The 18,998-nt window shown below is 46.3% G+C and overlaps 2 protein-coding genes across 4 annotated transcripts in view; one reads left to right on the forward strand and one right to left on the reverse strand.

Annotated features, from left to right (window-relative positions):
* TRDMT1 (tRNA aspartic acid methyltransferase 1) overlaps nt 1–841 on the reverse strand; it is a 90,941-nt gene extending 90,100 nt beyond the window's left edge. For 2 of the 3 annotated variants that reach the window (XM_042991156.1, XM_042991167.1), the window contains exon 1: nt 539–840. The gene's annotated coding sequence lies outside the window, so the exon portion shown is untranslated. Of the gene's footprint in view, nt 1–538 lie in introns of all 3 variants that reach the window. The other variant, XM_042991155.1, reaches the window with a different exon arrangement.
* Nucleotides 842–11,157: 10,316 nt separating this feature from the next.
* Nucleotides 11,158–18,551, forward strand: VIM (vimentin). Its single transcript, XM_042991170.1, has 9 exons — nt 11,158–11,850; nt 12,517–12,577; nt 14,904–14,999; nt 15,087–15,248; nt 15,782–15,907; nt 16,134–16,354; nt 16,822–16,865; nt 17,246–17,331; nt 18,182–18,551. The coding sequence occupies exons 1-9, from the start codon at nt 11,288–11,290 to the stop codon at nt 18,221–18,223; spliced, it is 1,401 nt and encodes a 466-aa protein (XP_042847104.1). The 5' UTR covers nt 11,158–11,287; the 3' UTR covers nt 18,224–18,551.
* The last annotated feature ends 447 nt before the right edge of the window (nt 18,552–18,998 follow it).

The following is an 18,998-nucleotide window of genomic DNA, read 5'->3' on the forward strand; positions in this document are numbered from 1 at the left end:
TGGAACCACAAAAATTACCAGGCAAGACACCTGGCTCCCGGTTTTCTTTGCCTGTAGGAAGTTCTCCCATATCGTTCTCCAAACACATTATCGGCCTATAACTCTTTGAATTAATTCATTTCTTCTGCAACTTCTTTACTATATTTTAATGCAGAGAAATATCAATTGTCAATAAATACTGTTGGAACATCTTTCAGGTAGACAGTTAACCTGAAAGGAGAAGCGGGCAAAGGCGTTTCCTTCAAGTTCCTTTATTTTCATAATTATCATCTCCAGACGACTCTCAGTGGAGACTTTAAGTCCAGTTTTTCATCTCCTTGAGGGACAACTAAGGCATTTTAGGTTACGGTGCAAAGTACCTCAGTATTTTGGTTTACTTGCCAAAAAGTACAACCAGTCTTTTGAATAACAGTGTTGCGTTAAATAACAAAAAAGTAACCGACAAGAGATGTTGTTAATATAAGATATAACACTTCTGCTTAGAAAATAGGCTTTAGTTCTACATTTAATATAGCAATATATTGCAAGAACTACTGACCTTTTACTCTGATCACCACTGAGTCCGTTAAATCTCAAAACATGAGCCAGCAAGCGAATGAATAATATGCTACTGAGTAATAAACCCATGCCATCCAAATGAAGCTTTTTCTGTCCCCGTCCAAAGAAAAAGGAAAACAGAAGCATAATGGTAAGGTCACCGAAAACACAGATTTTGAAAGAAGTCGTTCTGTACGAGCATGAGTCACCAAAACTATTTCCTTAGTGATAAAAGTTGTCAGAGCAACCCAGAGGCCTCCCTACGCTAACAAGTACATGGGCAGTGTGTTGAGTTTCAAACCCACCAGTCATTTCCTTTACTTAATTGCTAACTGCTCTTCACCGGCTGCATTTGGGGCCTGTGTTTTATGCAGTCACCCGGCAACTAGTTATTATGCTATCTTTTATCAGGGAGAACAAAACAGTAAACTTCATATTTCCATGGATTTCAGGGTAAAAGTCGATGTTATTTCACCAAAGCACTTTGAACCTTGGGTGGGGGCGTTATGAAACAGCTGAACTAGATCTCAATGTGGCAGCACAATCATGCAAGACTGAGAGAGAGAAAGATTGAGCAGAGAAGAGAGAACTATTTTGGGTGCCCCCTGCGTGCAAGGAAGGTGTTTTATTCATTTCTGTGTCCTTTGTACATAACGGGGATTCTGGCACATACTAGGACTCAAATACGTGGTAGGAAGAGGGTCACTGGTTGTCTTCAGAATAATCCAATCTATTAAAGTAACTGTGCCACTACGGAGTTAAGATTTCATCCGGTTTATAATACTCACATGCATTCTTTTCTCCTTGGATCTACAATGGGACTTTCTTGCCCTTGCCCTTGTACATGTTTGATGCTTTAAGGATGCTCTATTTTAAAAGAACTGATGCTGATGAGCATTACTTGGGAAAACCTGATATGCAAAAGCGATAAGATTATTATTGCACAAGAAATGTTTTACCTGGGTAGTAAGCTTATACGTATCCTCAGTAACACTGTTTAGTCTGGCCTTGAGAATCTTGGTTGTCAGGTAATCACTGAATCTCCCATATTTCAAAACTCTCCCATTATTCGTGGCCTATGCAATGTCAGTACCCCAAACGTTAATAAATCTCCCTAAAATTCAAACCAACAAGACAGTAAGTCAAAGATGCTCTTACTTACAGAGGCTACGTGTTCCAAAAACGTTGGTTCATTTCTTCTCCACCAGCAATGTGGTTGAGGATTTTCATTCTTGTAATCGTACACAGGAGTCATATGCCATAACTATCAAATCGTTCTGGTAGGCTGACTCAGAACTAAAAACTGAGATCTCCACAGAAAGTCCCTGAAAATGTCCATGGACATCCTGATGATTCATTAAGGGCACCAAATTCTCTGAATCAAAGAGTGTTCTGTTGCTGCATCAGAACAGGAACAAAAGAAATCCAAAGAGATAGGACAGATAACATGAAAAGAACGCAAAGGGTCTTGGGCACATCACCAATTGTAGTGCAAAAATACCACAGTGTGTGAGGTACTGCCTTACAGTGAAGTTTAGAGTGTGGGATCTGGAGCCAGAAGTCCTGGGTTCAAATCCCAGGTCTGCCACTTCCTGGCTGTGTGAGCTTGAGTAAGCTACTTAACTTCTCCGTGTCTCAGTTTCTTCATATGTATAATAGGGCTGTTGAGAGGATTCCGTAAGTTTATACATGGCGAATAAGTTTACACTTGGCATATAGTAGGCACTCAAAATAAGCGACGTCTCATGATTACCATTAGTTTTCCAATCTGGGCCAGACTCCAATTTTAGTAATGATATCATGGTATGTCTGGTTATTATTATCATTGTTTAGAGTCCACGAGTCAAGAACTGTGAAAAACAATCCAGAGTCAGCAAAACGAAAACTGTGATCTTGACGTGTAAATCTCTCTGCACTATATTCTGCTCACACATGTCAAAACTCCCGAAGTTCTGGAGATGACAGATGAAGAAGTTACAATACTGTATCAGAACAATTTTTCATGATTTATGATAGGACGAAAACATATTTAATCTATATTAAGCTCAAATTCCATAATATTTTTGTACTTATTCCATATATCCACATGTGTCCCATTAGAGGGCATGTTTCCAGTACTTAGCTCATCAGAAATACAAAATCTTACTCAATATTTTGGAAACCATTGCAGTAGAATTATGGAGAAAGCTGTCAACTCAAAATGCTCTTTCTTAGTTATTTGTCATAAATTTAGTGGGTTTTCTTAATCTTTTGCCTTACATAGTTTTATCATGATGCCATCTTATATTTCCTTCCATTTGCATTTAGGGTTACTCTGATTTATGTGTTTACTGTTTTTCTATTTCTTTGTCTTTTGAGTTTCGTTTCTAATCTCTACAAATCATAATGATCTTTGTCAGCACACGTAGAGACCAGTGTTTTATGGGGCATATTTTAAACACTGAGTTTATCAAACATATCTAAAAGTAAATGTGATAGTCATTGTTTCTGAAGAAAACGATTTTGCTGGCAAAGTGAACGTGATACACCAGAAATAAGACATCTCCACGTTTTTGGAAGGATTGGTCAATTAATCAGTCAGTTTTGAGGTAAGTGGGATAGAGTTCTTTGATTGGTCTCAAATATACAGGAAAGGCATTGTGCCTATCCAGATAATCAATATACTCCCGTTCCAACCTAAGAGGTTACCACAAAGACAAATCAGAACTTGAAAAAAATTGTTTTCAGTTCTTGAAAAGAAAACCGCGCTATTCAACGGTTACTATCATTAGACCATTAATGAAATATCTCCTGGGAAAAAAAAAACTTCCGCCCCTCAGGAACTAGGTGACCTCAAAATAGGCAGAATGACTTCCCAAGATGTCAATGCGCTTGGCAAATGTTCTGGTGGTGATAAGACCTTCTCTATCCCGAAACATGGGAAAAACATTATTACAGGCCACAAGCGAATACTGCTTGTTTTCAGGTAGTCTCACTTGGCCAATAACTAAACTCTGACAGTATCGTTTAGGTCTTTTTCTTTTTTTTTTTTTTTTTTTTTTTTTAAACATTTTTTTTTTTAACATTTATTTTTGAGACAGAGAGAGACAGAGCATGAACGGGGGAGGGGCAGAGAGAGAGGGAGACACAGAATCTGAAGCAGGCTCCAGGCTCTGAGCCATCAGCCCAGAGCCCGACGCGGGGCTCGAACTCACGGACCGCGAGATCGTGACCTGAGCTGAAGTCGGACGCTTAACCGACTGAGCCACCCAGGCGCCCCTAGGTCTTTTTCAAATAAGGTCTGGTTTTTATAACTGGGCTGGTTTCGTTCTGTATTTTGGATCTAGTGAAGCAATACGGAAAATCTAGCTTCACGCATTTGTCTCACATCAACTTGAGTTTTTTGCACTAGGTTTTCCCTCCATCTGTTAATTAATGTCTTTCTCTCCCTCCCACATACTCACCACCTTCTGTCTCCTTCATCACAGACTGTACATTAGACTTTGATGAAGCTGTAAGTAATACATAGCTCTAGGGGGAGACTATGATCTGCTTTTATCTCCCCCAAAAAGATTCAGAAAGATTTCTAGGAATGTGTCTTAAAGCTTTTTCTTTAGTTTCTTAGAAATGTAATTTCTTAGAATGTAAACATTCTTAAAGTTTACAAATCTGTGGAAACCAGACCAACATACTCAAATCAGATAAGGAACAATATAAGGTAATTGATATTAACTCATATGAACAGGCTAGAAGGGCCATAAAGGGTAAAACGGCATGATCCAGCTTATATCTCACCTTCCTCTTGCGGTTTTAGGTTATTGTTTTTTAAAGTTTATTTATTTAGGGGCACCTGGGTCGCTCACTCGGTTAAGCATCTGACTTTGGCTCAAGTAAGTCATGATCTCGAGGTTTGTGGGTTCAAGCCCTATGTCGTGCTCTGTTTTGACATCTCAGAGCCTGGAGCCTGCTTTGGATGCTGTGTCTCCCTCTCTCTCTGCCCCTCCCCTTCTCCTGCTCTGTCTCTCTCTGCCTCTCAGCAATAAACAAATGTTAAAAAAATTTTTAAAAAAATAAATAAAGTTTATCTATTTTGAGAGAGAGAGAGAGAGAGAGCAGTGGAAGGGCAGAGAGAGGGAGAGAGAGAGAATCCCAAGCAGCACAGAGGCTGACAAGGGGCTCAGTCTCACGAACCGTGAGATCACGACCTGAGCCAAGATCAAGAGTCAGACGCTTAACCAACGGAGCCACCCAGGTGCCCATGGGGTTTTACTTTACATCAACTACAGAAGGGAAGATACTTCCAGGTAAGAGGATACAGTGAATTCTCTTTCACCTGAGATTAATTTCCCACCACATATTTTTTCTTCTGTGTATACCACATCCATTCTCTCAGTTCCTGTCCAGAAAGTTCTGAGCCCTTTGACAAGCATGTCTTCTCTCTAACTTCATGGTCTGGAACAATCATCCCCCTGTGCCATCACAGGACACCCACCTCTCCCCCTTCAAGGGCAGGCTCCTTTTACCATGCACCTGATCTACGGCAAACAGCCCTCAAATCACTCTCCTCGATTCATCCCCCAGATGCCACAACAGTCTTCCTAAAGCACAGCCACAAGCATGCCTTTCTCCCAGACACAAATGGCAGTGAATTCTCACTGCCCACCACATGAATTATAAACTCCTCTCTCTCTGGCATTTCATCCTCCAACGCATGGTCCCGTATTAGCTTTTGATGCCCTTTCTCCCCTACAACAGCTCCACAGTCGGGCCATATTGGGATTCTAGTCTTCCCTCAATGCCCCCCCGAAACCCTGCCCTCTATGCGATTTTTTCTTAGTGGGGTTCATCAGTTTCGAACATTCTTTCTCTACCACGATAAGCTATAAAAATTGTACCCATTCTTCAAATACCACCTTTTCTAAATATATTTTCTGGTCTCCCCCAAGGGGATATGATCGTTCCTCCTAAAGCCCCTAGTATTTCATTCCTATCTCTATGGGAGCACTCACCACATTCCACTCTGCATTACAGATCTTTACGTGGTTCCTAATCCTTTTACAAGGCTAGGAGCTTCCTGGAGCCACAGGCACTTTCTTACTGACCTGAACTAACAAGCATTGCAGAAAGTGTAGAAAATGAGGACACCTGTCTGTTGAATGGAATCTGAGAAAAGGCCTGAGCATGGGGAAATGTGGTATATTCGTGGAACAGAGAGCAGCTTAGGGCCCCCCTGAAACTGCTGTCCGGGGAGGAGCAGTGGAAAGAAGGATGGATGTTCACACCGGGCATGGCTTTCCAAGGACACAGTTGAATGTTATGAGCCTCAGCCTCTTCCTTTAAAAAGGTTTTATTTATTTTTGAGAGAGAGAGAGAGAGAGAGAGAGAGAGAGAGAGCGCACAAGCGGGGCAGGGGCAGAGAGAGGAGGAACAGAGGATCTGAAGCAGGCTCCATGCCAACAGCAGAGAGCCTGATGTGGGATTCGAACTCATGAACCTCAGGTGAGACCATGACCTGAGGCGAGGTCAGACGCTGACCTTATTGAGCCACCCAGGTGCCCCAAGCCTCAACCTCTTTTGCAGCAAGACTTCTGTTTCCTTTGTCATCTTTATTACAAACTGTAATTCCTTCCTTTGTCCCTTTACCTGAGTATTGCATCTCTGGGTCACGTATGTGCCCACACAACTCAAGTCTACATCCCAACCAAGGGTGCCTGCATTGCACCTGCCTTGCTCACTTTCCTCAGTGTCGAGTGGAGCTCCCGGCACATGGTAAATATTCAATAAATGTATTTTGAGAAAGTGGATGAAATCTGTGGATCATAATACACTGTAGAGATTAAATACAGTCACATGTAAAGTCACTAACTAGCACAATGCTTGAACATTGAATAGAATACTAGAACATTGAATAGAATACTAGAACTAGAACATGGAATAGAACACTACAATATTAGCCTCGTCTCTCCCTTCTTTCCTTCCTTCCCTCTTCTGTGAATGGCTCATGCGTTAATCCATGCACTCAACAAATGCTCCAGGCTTCTCTAGGCACTGAAGATAGGCTAGTGAACCAAAGAGAGAAAAATCTCTGACCTCATGGAGGGCATTCTAATGAAGGAACGAGTGTGATTCACTTTGGGTCTTCAGGGAGTCTTGAGAATGTAGTTATTAAGAAGAGGTTGTGGCTCGAAGACAGACACGTTGGGAGGGGCGCACAGAGCCTGGGGGGAGGACAGCCAATTCCAGCATCGCAGGGTTGAGACACAAAATGACTCGGATGAGTGACGGCCACAAAACCGAGGAGTGGATACAGGAAACAACGAGCCAGGATGCCTCCTGGATCCGAGTGACCTAAGAGTAAGCAGTGGCCATGGTGATGACGGTTTCCAATCCAGGTAACGTGCCGTGTTGCCCTGGACTGGGAAGTTAGGAGGGGAAGCCGTTGGGGTTGGGGGGTTTCAGGGTGTGAGACAAGCTGTGTCTGCTTTTGGATATGATGCTCTGAAGAGACGGAAAGATGGAAAGAAATCGAGGTGAAAATGTTTAACTCTCAAAATTAACGATCTAGGGAGCGAGTGAAAACCAAACTCCCTTCGTATCTACTAGGAACCACTGTTCCATCCCCTGAATAACAGAAAGCATCATAGTCTCAGCACCTGCCAAGCTCCTTTCAGAGTCCTGCTACTTCACAGCATAATCTGATAATTAACCTGCCTCTTCAGTTCCTGGAATGCAGAAAGGCCCTAAATAATATGTGTGAATTGAATTGCTTGATAGAAGCAAGATCTCACCCTCGAGGAAGGCGGAGAGAAAAGAAAAGTGCATTTGGAGTCTGAAAGGCCCCAGGAGGAAGTCTTGCCCCCTCTCTCCCTCCTCTCGTAGTCACGGGGCCATGAGCAAATTGTTAGCCCGCCTCTCAGACTCCTCAGCTGCAAAATGCACAATCAAACCCACCTTGCAAGAGGCTGAGAGAGCATCAAGTAAAATGCATGCAAAGTTCCCGTCACCCAGCAGGCACAAAAATTAAAGCGCTGATGACATTATTGAGTATTATCTTTGTTACCACGCCTTCTTGGCGTTGCCAGGTTTCTCACGTCTCGCTTTATCCACCTTCTCGCTTCTCACATTCCATGCAGGCGATCCTGCTAGCGGCTGTCCTCCTGGCGTGGCCTCCCGCCAGCCAGCTTTCCGAAAGCCCCCACGGGCCCTAAGCTCGTCTGCACATGGCTGGCTGGTCCGTCAGTTCAAATCGCCCCAACTCAACTGACATCACCACAGCTTGCAAATTCCAAAATCGCTGTGAGTGCTTTAGATTTGGTCATGTTTACGCCTGGTCTAAAAGTTCTACAGCTGTGTCCTTCTTTATCCACGACCGGCACCATGTTTGAAGCAGCTTCACGGTCTGGCATTTGAACACACCGCTGAGAGAGGCTGGCGTGGCCCTCAGAAAACACATATGAAGTGACAAAGCTATGTCTGCATACTGTTTACTTCCAAAAGGTGACTGGGAACGCGGGGTGCAGAGATAGCAGGATTACTTGTCACCCTTGAGAAAGGTGGTTCAGACAGAGGGCTCGCCCACCCGCATGACTGGCCCACTGGCTGAGGCACTGCACGAGGCACACGTATCTCTGAATGAAGTTGATTCTCTCCTAAGTCTCACGCGTTCTACATGAACGATTAAAGTGTTTTTGTAATCTCCACTTTTCCACGCCCTACAGTCCGCCGCTAACTATGGCAATTTCTAATAGGAAGGACATACTGGATATTGCATATCTGTGTGTGTGTGTGTGTGTGTGTGTGTGTGTGTGCATGCATTCTATGCCAAATGCTACGGATGGATAGTTTGTGCCCTCATCTCCAATGCAACCCTATATGGAGACAGAGCCTTTGGGAGGTAATTAGGTTTAGATGAGGTGTTGATGGTGGAGCCCCCATTATGGGCTTAGTGCCCTTTTAAGAAGTGGAAGAGACCACAGTTTGTCTTGGCTTCGCCACATGACGACACAGCAAGAAGGCAGCTCTCTGCACAGGAGAAAGCAGGTCCTTATCAGACACTGAATCTGCTGGCACTTTGATCTCGGACTTCCTGCCTCCAGAACTGTGAGAAATGAATGCTTGTTGGTTAAGCCACACTGTCTACGGTATTTTGTTATAGCGCCTGAGCTAAAACAGCCAGAGAACATACCACGGTCCTGCCCGCGAATACAGATCGCGGAGGGGTTAGAAAGGAGAAGGGGTACCCTAGAAATGATGAGGAAGGCCAGAGTCCACCCCACAGGAAGTCACCATACCCCGAGGAATTTGCTGTGGTCACCGACAGGGCACCCTGCCACACCACACCAGAGCCTTGCCCTCATTTTCCATGGTGAGTCAGTCAGCAAGCAGCACCACCTCATTGCCCTGGGATCAGCATTTTAGGTGGGAGTAGGGCCCACCCTCGCCGCCTCCCCTGGGGAGATGGCTTTTTTCTCATCCTAAAAATGCCAGGCGCACTCACAATGGTGACATTTGCTGAGCAATGGCTTGGATCAAGAGCTCTCATGGAGCAAGAATAAAGGAAACCCACAGCAGGGGAGCTATGCAGCAAAGGTCCTGCACCTTGACCTTGGCTGTGCCACTTGCCAGAGCTCTCTGAAATGAGGTCAACAAAATATTACCTAGCAGAGGCTTGTACAGAGAAGCTGGGATAAACCCTTAATTTGGTCCCAAACTATTTTTCTTAAATGCCGGGTAACCTCCAGTACCACACCCACAGCCTTCACCCACCCTCCCACTCCCCCCAGAAAAAGGGGGAAGGATTTCACCGTTTTTCTCCAAACTATCCACTATAGACTTTTACGGTGGTTTTGCAGTGAATCCATCTGGTACTCAATGTGTCCTCTAAACACACAACAACCACCACAACAAAATTCCATGATGTTTCAATTGCTGCTTAATTAACCACAGTAAGACTGTCAGGCCTTTCCTCCCTTCATCTCCCTTTGGGGGTAAGCACTGTATTCTGCATTTACTAACACCGCAAGGATGGCCCTTTACCTAGAAAGATTTGGGCGGGGGAATTCGACACTCCCTGGTGCCCTGGACCAGAAGGTTTTTGCTCTGTTTGCTCTGTAGACAGTTTTATCTCCGTCACTGGAAGACCAAATGCACTAATTCTTCTTGGAAAATAGGCCAAAAGGACCGGTGACATTTCCCAGACAAGTCCCCAGAATCCCGCAATGTGCCTCGCTGAACCAAAATGAACACATAAATCTATTTCCCCCAAACGTTCTGTCATTTGAGTTATATAATTGCCTTTCATTAATCAGGTCGGAGCTTTAAAGCAACACCTAATTAATTCTATAATTGGCACAGATTATGCCTTTAATGACTTCCACTATAGCAGAAAAACCAATGATCTCTCAATTTGATTTTGAAACTACGGACGGACGCCGGGTTTCCTCTTTCACCCAGAACTTTCAGATCTTGTTAAAACTCGGGTGTGGTTTCACGGGGGTGGGGGGGGCACTGAGGGGAGCCCAGAGGGAAGGGTGGGAGGGAACTTTGCAAGAAAACCCTTCCCCGAGTGCGTTCGTGATGCCAGAGACCGGTGTTTGGCAGCTCTCTGGGGTCTGCAAGAAGTTTCCTGCTAATGGGAAGTCCGCGCATTTGGAGCAAAATCGGGCTTGCGCGAGTTCTTAACTTAGGGGTGCTCTAGGATCCTCGCGGGCGAACCGCACACAAGAAAGAGGAGGCCCGACTAGAAGTTGGGTAAAACTTAGAACCAACAGGGCGTGCGCGGCCCGAGGAGACTTGAGTCAATCTCGTCTAACGGTTTCCCGAACCGCTAGGAGCCCTCAACCTCGGCGGGCAGCAGGGCTCGGTGACTCACTGCCAGTGACTCAGCGACCCCACCCCTCTCGCCCCCCCCCCCCCCCCGCCCCTCGGGCTTTCCTCGGCCGCAGCCTCGAAGCTCGCGCCGTCCAAAGCCACACCGAGCCCGTTAGGTCCCTGAACCTAAGGAACCCCCACGACAAGAGGCTGGAAAGATTCGTGGGCCAAAGCGGGCGGTGCGCCAAGCCTGCTCGGGACCCCAGCTCCGTGTCCTGGGCTGTGCGCGCCCCCAACTCCCGCTCCAATCTCAGGCGTTCTTTGTTCCTTTCTCCACGCCTTCCAAGCCTCGGGATCCCCCCCCTCTTCCTGCCCCTTTGCCCGCGGGTCTCCCCACCCACCAGCCCCGAGCAGAACACTGGCCTGCAGCGGAGCGCCCCTCCCACCCGCCCGCCTCCTCCCAGGCCTCTTTGGCCCAGTGCCTGGGGACCCCTCCGGTCCGGTCCCGGGCAGGGTTCCCTACCACCGCGCGACCCCGCCTTTTTCAGCACCCACTGGGAGCAGAGCTCAGGCCAACATCAGGAAAGCCCCCGAAAGTCCCAGCCCACCCAAAAAGTAACGGGAAGGTGCCCAGTCCCGGGCTGCAGAGGGGCGGAGAGGAAGGCTCGAGGGCGCCCCCGCCCCAACCCCCGCCCACCCTTCCCGCATCTCGTCGGGTCCCCATTGGCTGGCGCTCTCCGCGGCTGGGATGGCAGTGGGAGGGGACCCTCTTTCCCAACCGGGTTATAAAAACTGCGCCCTCGGCCCGGTCCGGTCCTCTGCCACTCTCGCTCCGGGATCCCCCGCGCCAGAGACGCAGCAGCGCTCCCACCGCCCACACCCACCGCGCCCTCGCTCGCCTGTCCTCCCCGAGCCAGTCCGCGCCGCCGCAGCCGCCCAGCCCACCGCCACCGTCCCAGCCATGTCCACCAGGTCTGTGTCCTCGTCCTCCTACCGCAGGATGTTCGGCGGCCCCGGCACCGGGAGCCGGCCGAGCTCCAGCCGGAGCTACGTGACCACGTCCACCCGCACCTACAGCCTGGGCAGCGCGTTGCGCCCCAGCACCAGCCGCAGCCTGTACGCCTCGTCCCCGGGCGGCCCGTACGCCACGCGCACCTCGGCGGTGCGCCTGCGGAGCAGTGTGCCCGGTGTGCGTCTGCTGCAGGACTCGGTGGACTTCTCGCTGGCCGATGCCATCAACACCGAGTTCAAGAACACCCGCACCAACGAGAAGGTGGAGCTGCAGGAGCTGAACGACCGCTTCGCCAACTACATCGACAAGGTGCGCTTCCTGGAGCAGCAGAACAAGATCCTGCTGGCCGAGCTCGAGCAGCTCAAGGGCCAGGGCAAGTCGCGCCTGGGGGACCTCTACGAGGAGGAAATGCGGGAGCTGCGCCGGCAGGTGGACCAGCTCACCAACGACAAGGCCCGCGTCGAGGTGGAGCGCGACAACCTGGCCGAGGACATCATGCGGCTCCGGGAGAAGTAAGGCGGCGCCCACCTCGGGGCTGCGGGAGGGAGGGAGGAGGGAGGGGGGTTCGGGGCCCCCGCGAGAAGCCGCCACGCCCTTGGGGATGTGGCTGGGGCGGTGGCTGTCTGGGGGACAGCGGGTGAGCGGGGCGGTGGCTTCGGCGGCGCAGCCCCGCCCTGCACCCAGACCTTGCAGTTCGCATTTCCTCTCCCCTCCCCCCACCACTCATTGCCCAAGAACACCCCGCTTCAGGTTACAGATTTCTTAAAACTACCACTTTGTAGCCGAAGGCCCTTAAAAGCAACGAGCGCGATCTCCCCCAAACTTTGAGAAAGTTTCCTGGCCCCTTCTGGCGTGCAGCCATCATGGGGCGGGAGAAGGGAAGAGGGGAGGGGTGTGGAGGCAGCGAGACAAAGGGATTGCCGAGGTTCCTCGGAGGCGGGGTGGGGGCGTTCGCCGTGCAGGCTGGCGTGGCGGCCGTGATTGCTTTTGCACACTGCGGGCCGAGGTCCCGCCAAAACTTGCGGAGGGCGGCAGTCCTAAAAGCCGCAGTCGCCGGCTGCCCGCAGAGGTGGCGCAGCGGATCTCGTCTCGCGGCGCCGCGACGTGGTGGTTGGGTGTGGCCGCCCCACCCCTGGCGGGGTCCCAGTTCCCTTTTGGTTAATGCGCGACTGTTTCAGGTTGCAGGAGGAGATGCTTCAGAGAGAGGAAGCCGAGAGCACCCTGCAATCTTTCAGACAGGTTTGTAGATTCTGTTCCCACTTGCACAGCCACCGGACCCCGCCCCATCAACCCACGGGCAATTCTCAAAAGTTACTCAACCCAAGTCTAGAGAGCGCAAAACTTCACTTCTGTGCGCAAAGCCCCCTAGCGGCAGAAAGACCGCAGATCGGAAATTGTCCGAATGAAAACCCTTGAATGGGGTGAAGCCTTTCCTTAAGACATAAAGAAAGTCTTTGATTTTTTACTTTGTTTCGACGTTTTTTTTCAAAAAAAATTTTTTTTTCCGTTTTGTTTTTGAAACACATTGGCATTCAGATTCTGAACAGTTACAGTTTGATGTAGATAAAGGCTTGCTAAAGTCAAGTTGGCTAACTTTTACAAGGCCACCAGAAAGCACAGTTATGCCCTGTACTTTAAAATGTAAATGTACAGGGGGACAAGAAACTTAGTTTCACTGGATGGAAGCCAGCAAGTGTCTTTTCTTCTCTGCAAGTTCCATGGCGGCTTTAAAGTTATATGGAACTATCCCCAGGCACAACTATTTTGTGATCTAATAAGGGTGAAAAGGAGCCATCTGTCCTCTGGGCTGAAAGGTATTAATGGTTTCTACGGGCTTCACTATGGAATGTAGATACAGACATTCTGGCAAGTGTGGTGGCTCAGGACAGAAATAATAGGAGTCTTTGTGTTCCCAGAGAAGCTTTGCAACAGGCTGCATTCTTATTGAATATGTAATGATGTAAGCACAGTCCTAGTCGGACACAAGTATTTGCTAACATCCGTTATCTAATCTCTGGCCCAGACTTGTGAAATATATTCTTAAAGCTACAATCATAATTCACATTTTGAAAGGCCTTTCTTGATTTGGTTTCTTAAATTCTTTAGCACATCCTCCACAAGAACCTAAGGCTGAAGAACGGATTTTCAGTAAAGGGCTTTTTGCTCCAAAGTTAGATAGACTTAAAGGATTTTTAGCTTGAAATTAGAATTCAAAAGCAGGAAGAGCTGCCAGCATAGTTTTCTTCCCCTGAACACTTACTGGCATGGCTATAAAAGCTCTCCGAGGAATAGTCTAGAATAACATTTTGAAGCAGAAATACACTTACCAGATTAAGTTAAACACTGCAGTGTGTGCTTCATTTTAGTAACCGAGCATTTATGATCATCGTATCTATAACGTTTTCTGCAGAGCAGTGAGTTAATATGAAACAATATTATTACGAAAGATCTCCTGTTTAGGGATTAGGTAAAATCCCTCATAGTCTCATCAATGAAGTAGAATGTCCCCCGTTGAACTTTTTTATAGAGGTCAGTAAATTATCTTTTGCATCTCTTTTAGGGCTTAACAAGCAAAAATGAATTTTGCCCAAGCCTGTTTTTTGTTATCACTCATTCCTCATTCACGTTTCCATGAAGGTGATAGAGGTGTCTTTGAAGACTAATGCTATAAACTGTACACTGAGTACAGTTGCTTACAAAATAAGAGGTGTAAAGATTCTCGTGACGTTTCCTCGGGGGGACATAAAATCTTTGGGACGTAGCAGGTTACAAATGGTGGAAACAGAAGAGAGCCAGAGCGGCAAGAATTTTTCACATAGTTTCATTACATGCATTTTGAGCAGTCATTCTGAAACAAACCTAGTAACAGAATTTACACCGTGCTCAACGGAAGGGACGGACACACCCTTGTAGGATGTGCTACGAGAGGAAGCAGAGAAAATACAGTCCAGAATTTACATTTCGTTTCCTTACGTGCCTGAACTGAATCTTTGCCAGTGTACGTCTTGAGTTGGAGTATAAATCTAGCCTGTACCCTGAATGCCAGATGACTACACACTGACTTTGAATTCTAAGGATAAGTTTCAGAAGTTTGAGTAGAGAAAAAAAAGAGAGCTCATGGATACACTGACACTTTCAAAGCACAAATTTCTGTTCTGCGTACTCTCAGGTATAAATGAAGTGAGATCTGGCCATCCCTATGATCGTCACGTTATCTCGCGACACGATAAAAAAAGAGATCTTAAAAATGTTGTCACGTGGATTTTAATGACCGATGAAGTACGGTTTGCCCTGTGCAGTTTAGCATTTATCTGCATCCAAATTGCTTATCGGCCACCTAGAACACAACACGGTGGGTCACAATTCAAATTAGTTAACGAAGCAAAGAAAGAGTATGTTATAGTACTGGGTGACTCACGGACCTAATGCAAAAGTCATAACATCTGTCAACAATCTCTTCACAGTGAAGAGACTAAGCTCATGTGATTAATTTACAATGAATCCATGAGACAGGCCTTGGGCTTCAGCAGCCCCCCAATGCCCGTCTCTTCTCTTTTCCAACCAGGATGTTGACAACGCTTCTTTGGCACGTCTTGACCTTGAGCGCAAAGTGGAATCCTTGCAGGAAGAGATTGCCTTTTTGAAGAAACTACACGATGAGGCAAGTGGAGCCCCTTTTTGTGGGTGAATGTGGGTGAAGTTGTCCCCAGATGTGGCTTGACCGACCTCCTGTCTGTTCTTTCTTCAGGAAATCCAGGAGCTACAGGCTCAGATCCAGGACCAGCACGTCCAAATCGACGTGGATGTTTCCAAGCCTGACCTCACCGCTGCCCTGCGGGATGTACGCCAGCAATATGAAAGCGTGGCTGCCAAGAACCTTCAGGAGGCCGAAGAATGGTACAAATCCAAGGTAGGACGCTAGTCCGTGTGGCTAGAACAAAAGAAGAGCGTTTTGCTCTGAAAATGCTTGCACCCGTCTGTGATTCCTATACATACCCGTTAGCTCCAGTCAGAAAGCTGGCTTGAACGTCTTCAAATTTCTTGAACTTCTTGTTCAAGTTTAATTTGTTGCTGCAGCCTCCCCATCACTCACGACTTCTCTTTTCCACCCCTCCTTCTTAACCCTACATCAAAGTAACTCCCAACACCATGCCCTTGACCTCCACCCTTGAACCAGGGCAGTAGATCACGTCTCTACTTGAACATATCAGTGTCGGCATTCCATCGCTCCCCCTCTGCTTTTCAGAACAGGAATGCAGACGTATTCTGAGAGACAAGGAGATTTGAAGTTAAAAATACGGAGCGTGGTTTGGATTATGTGTCGTTTATTTGTTTGGTCACCATCTTTAAGATCTGCCGGTTTTCTGGGGAAGGTAGAATCTTAGAGGATTGGAAACCAAGTCGCTTGGGGGGGGTCTACATTTTTGATTTGTTTTTTGACAGTTTGCTGACCTCTCTGAGGCTGCTAACCGGAACAATGATGCCCTGCGCCAGGCGAAGCAGGAATCAAATGAGTACCGGAGACAGGTCCAGTCCCTCACCTGCGAAGTGGACGCCCTCAAAGGGACTGTGAGTATCAGACCCCCGTAAAAGAGGGAACATGACCAGTCTGCACCATCCACATGGACCGAGCTAATGGCTATCTGAACAAAACTTCAAATGAAGAAAAAGTGATTTTTTAGTCCAAAGACCATGAGTTGTCAGGACGGGTTCAAAAAAGCACTTTGGGGTCTGAAGATTTGAGCTTACACGGGCCTTATTGTTCTAATACTTGAGCCTTTCCTCCTCCCTGCAGAACGAGTCTCTGGAACGCCAGATGCGTGAAATGGAAGAGAACTTTGCCGTGGAAGCTGCTAACTACCAAGACACTATTGGCCGCCTGCAGGATGAGATTCAGAACATGAAGGAGGAAATGGCTCGTCACCTTCGCGAATACCAAGACCTGCTGAATGTTAAGATGGCTCTTGACATTGAGATCGCCACCTACAGGAAGCTGCTGGAAGGCGAGGAGAGCAGGTATGGCACGAGGGCTTGTGTGCCTGAATTAATAGCCACCGTGTATTAGGTATTCTGTCACTCATTTGACATTCCTCACCTCATTTCATCTTGGGAACATATCTTCAAGGTAGCTACTGACCACTTTTTATAGATACGGAACCTTCGGTCAGGAGGTTTAGTAACTTGCCCAAGTTAGAGTTAGTCAGGGGCAGAGCTGGGATTTGAACTCTTAACTCTCTGAGCGCCAACCCTTTTCCCACTCTGTGAGCCTCCAGTTCACACCCCTGTGGAGAAGATACTTGGGGTAAAAGATTGTAAATGTACTAATGAGACCACTCATAGGTAAAATATGTTTGAAGCAAATCCCTCACGCCATGAACTACAGGAATACATTGTCTCCTTTGATGAAAACAAGAAGTGAATGAATTCGTGCCTTATTGTTTGAGCTGTTTTCCAAAAATTTTACTGTTTTTATCTTTTTATAGGATCGCTCTGCCTCTTCCCAACTTTTCTTCCCTGAACCTGAGGGGTAAGCATGTGATTGCCCTTTTTTGAAAAATTTTAGCAGCTTTGTAACCAGTCTGTTCATGATAAAGCACTCATTTGTTAAATGATACTTGGAAATGCCATACAAATTAAAATCCTGTAAAATATCCATAGTTTTTCGATCCAAGTACTGGCTTACAGTCTGTGCTTCCAGTTAAATTTAAACTACATTGACTTCTTCCTTTGGGGTGTGACTGAAATAGTCCATCTTGATGCTGGGCTTTCAAACGGGTATTCAGTCTCTAGAATTCTTTTGGGAGCAGCACTTTGAGCAATTATGAACCACAGTCATAATTCTTTGGCCAGTTACTTGTTTTTTTCAAATGTCCTTTTTCCTCATTTGGGGCTTTTTTCTTTATTCAGAAACCAATCTGGATTCACTTCCTCTGGTTGACACTCACTCAAAAAGAACACTTCTGATTAAGACGGTCGAAACCAGAGATGGACAGGTTGGTATCTTTCACTCAAAATCGGCATCATCTCAGGCCGGCATTGATAGCCTTGTGAATCACTAAGTCTGTATCTCAGATACACCTGGTTAATTGGGGGGGGGGGTTCCGTTTCACCCGTGACCCCTCAAAAGAGAATAGGCCTCTTCTCCTGGCATGACCCCCAGCCAACTAATTATTTGGTTCCTCAATGTGGAGGTGAGATCGCAATCTACCTATAGTCCAAAATAAAGGATTTCTTTCTATGGTCCTTAATTTAAAATGGGAGCACAGCCTCTTTCCATTACTTTCTAGACTCGTTTCATGAGCTCCTTCCTTAGAACCTCAATCCCAGGAATGTTTTGATACCGGACATATGGCCTTCCCTACTGACTGTGCCTCCTCAATGCTCCTGTGTCCTTTGACGTAGTGCAGGGACATGCCCTATGATCACTTCGTTTCTTGTTCGTTCCCTATGCCACGAAAGAAATGGCCGAAATCTATTGTAACCTTCGTGGAATCTTCCCTTGCCCATAAACTTCAAGTGTACGTTCTGTACAATTAGAATGCCTTCATTGCTTTTAAACTTTGCTACATAGGATGATCACAGCATCCTTCAGAAACATAGTTCAGTTTTCTTTTCTTAAACGCTAACATTCCACCGGATACTTAATCTGCTTGTAGGTGAAGAGCGGCTTACGTACGCATCTGTCCCTTCTAGCTGGAACCCTTCTTGTGTATTATCAACATGACCTGCCTGTTTTCACAATAAATTCTATTTCGTAGGGATTTTTCTTTGTCGTGCTCAATGGGGTAACTGAATCTTTAGCATGTAGTACCGTATTTGATTTGAATTTGAATTTTTTTGCAGGTTATCAATGAAACTTCTCAGCATCACGATGACCTTGAGTGAAGATTGCACAGACTCGGTGCAGCAATATATTACCAGCAAGAATAAAAAAAAAAAAAAAGAAATCCATATCTTAAAGAAACAGCTTTCAAGTGCCTTTCTGCAGTTTTTCAGGAGCGCAAGATAGATTTGGAATAGGAATAACCTTTAGTTCTTAAGAACCAACACTCTTAAAAGATTTAGAGAAAAGTTTACAAACATAATCTAGTTTACGAAGAAAACTTGTGCTAGGATACTTTTTAAAAAGTATTTTTGAATACCATTAAAACTGCTTTTTTCCAACAAGTGTCTGACCAACTTGTTTCTGCTTCAATAAATCTTTGGAAAACTCTTTGGCTGTGTTACTTATTTGATAATATCCCCACAGTTCTCCAAAGTTTACGAGGATATATGTGTTAGTCAAATATTTTTTAGTCCTACTGGTTCATTTGTCACAAAAATCTAGGCTAACTTGATAAATCCAACTTATCTATGCTTGAGGTATAGTTCTTAACTGGGTCATTTACAGGTAGACTTCCCTTCTTTTCAGTTACATTATTTGAACTTAACAAATAGACGATCTATCATAGAATAACTTGTACGAAAATGACAGGTCTTTTCACAAGATGAGTTCAGCAGGGTCCATGGCCAGGTGTGATTTCATTCTAGCAAACAGACTTTCTAAACCCAAAGACTTAGGCTGAATGAAAACTTCTGGGGGAATGCAGCATATGGGAAGCTCGGACTCCCCCACGGGAGTTAGAATATATGGCAATGGCAGTGCATCGGGTGCATCTTT

Source organism: Panthera tigris, chromosome B4 (assembly GCF_018350195.1).
Source record: "Panthera tigris isolate Pti1 chromosome B4, P.tigris_Pti1_mat1.1, whole genome shotgun sequence".
Classification (NCBI taxonomy): Eukaryota; Metazoa; Chordata; class Mammalia; order Carnivora; family Felidae; genus Panthera; species Panthera tigris.

Excerpts from the sequence above, each read along its gene's own strand:
- VIM (XM_042991170.1), top strand. The coding sequence starts at position 11,288 with ATGTCCACCAGGTCTGTGTCCTCGTCCTCCTACCGCAGGATGTTCGGC. Across the intron at positions 15,249-15,781 it reads AAGAATGGTACAAATCCAAG|TTTGCTGACCTCTCTGAGGC; the intron begins GTAGGACGCTAG and ends GTTTTTTGACAG. Across the intron at positions 16,355-16,821 it reads CTGGAAGGCGAGGAGAGCAG|GATCGCTCTGCCTCTTCCCA; the intron begins GTATGGCACGAG and ends ATCTTTTTATAG.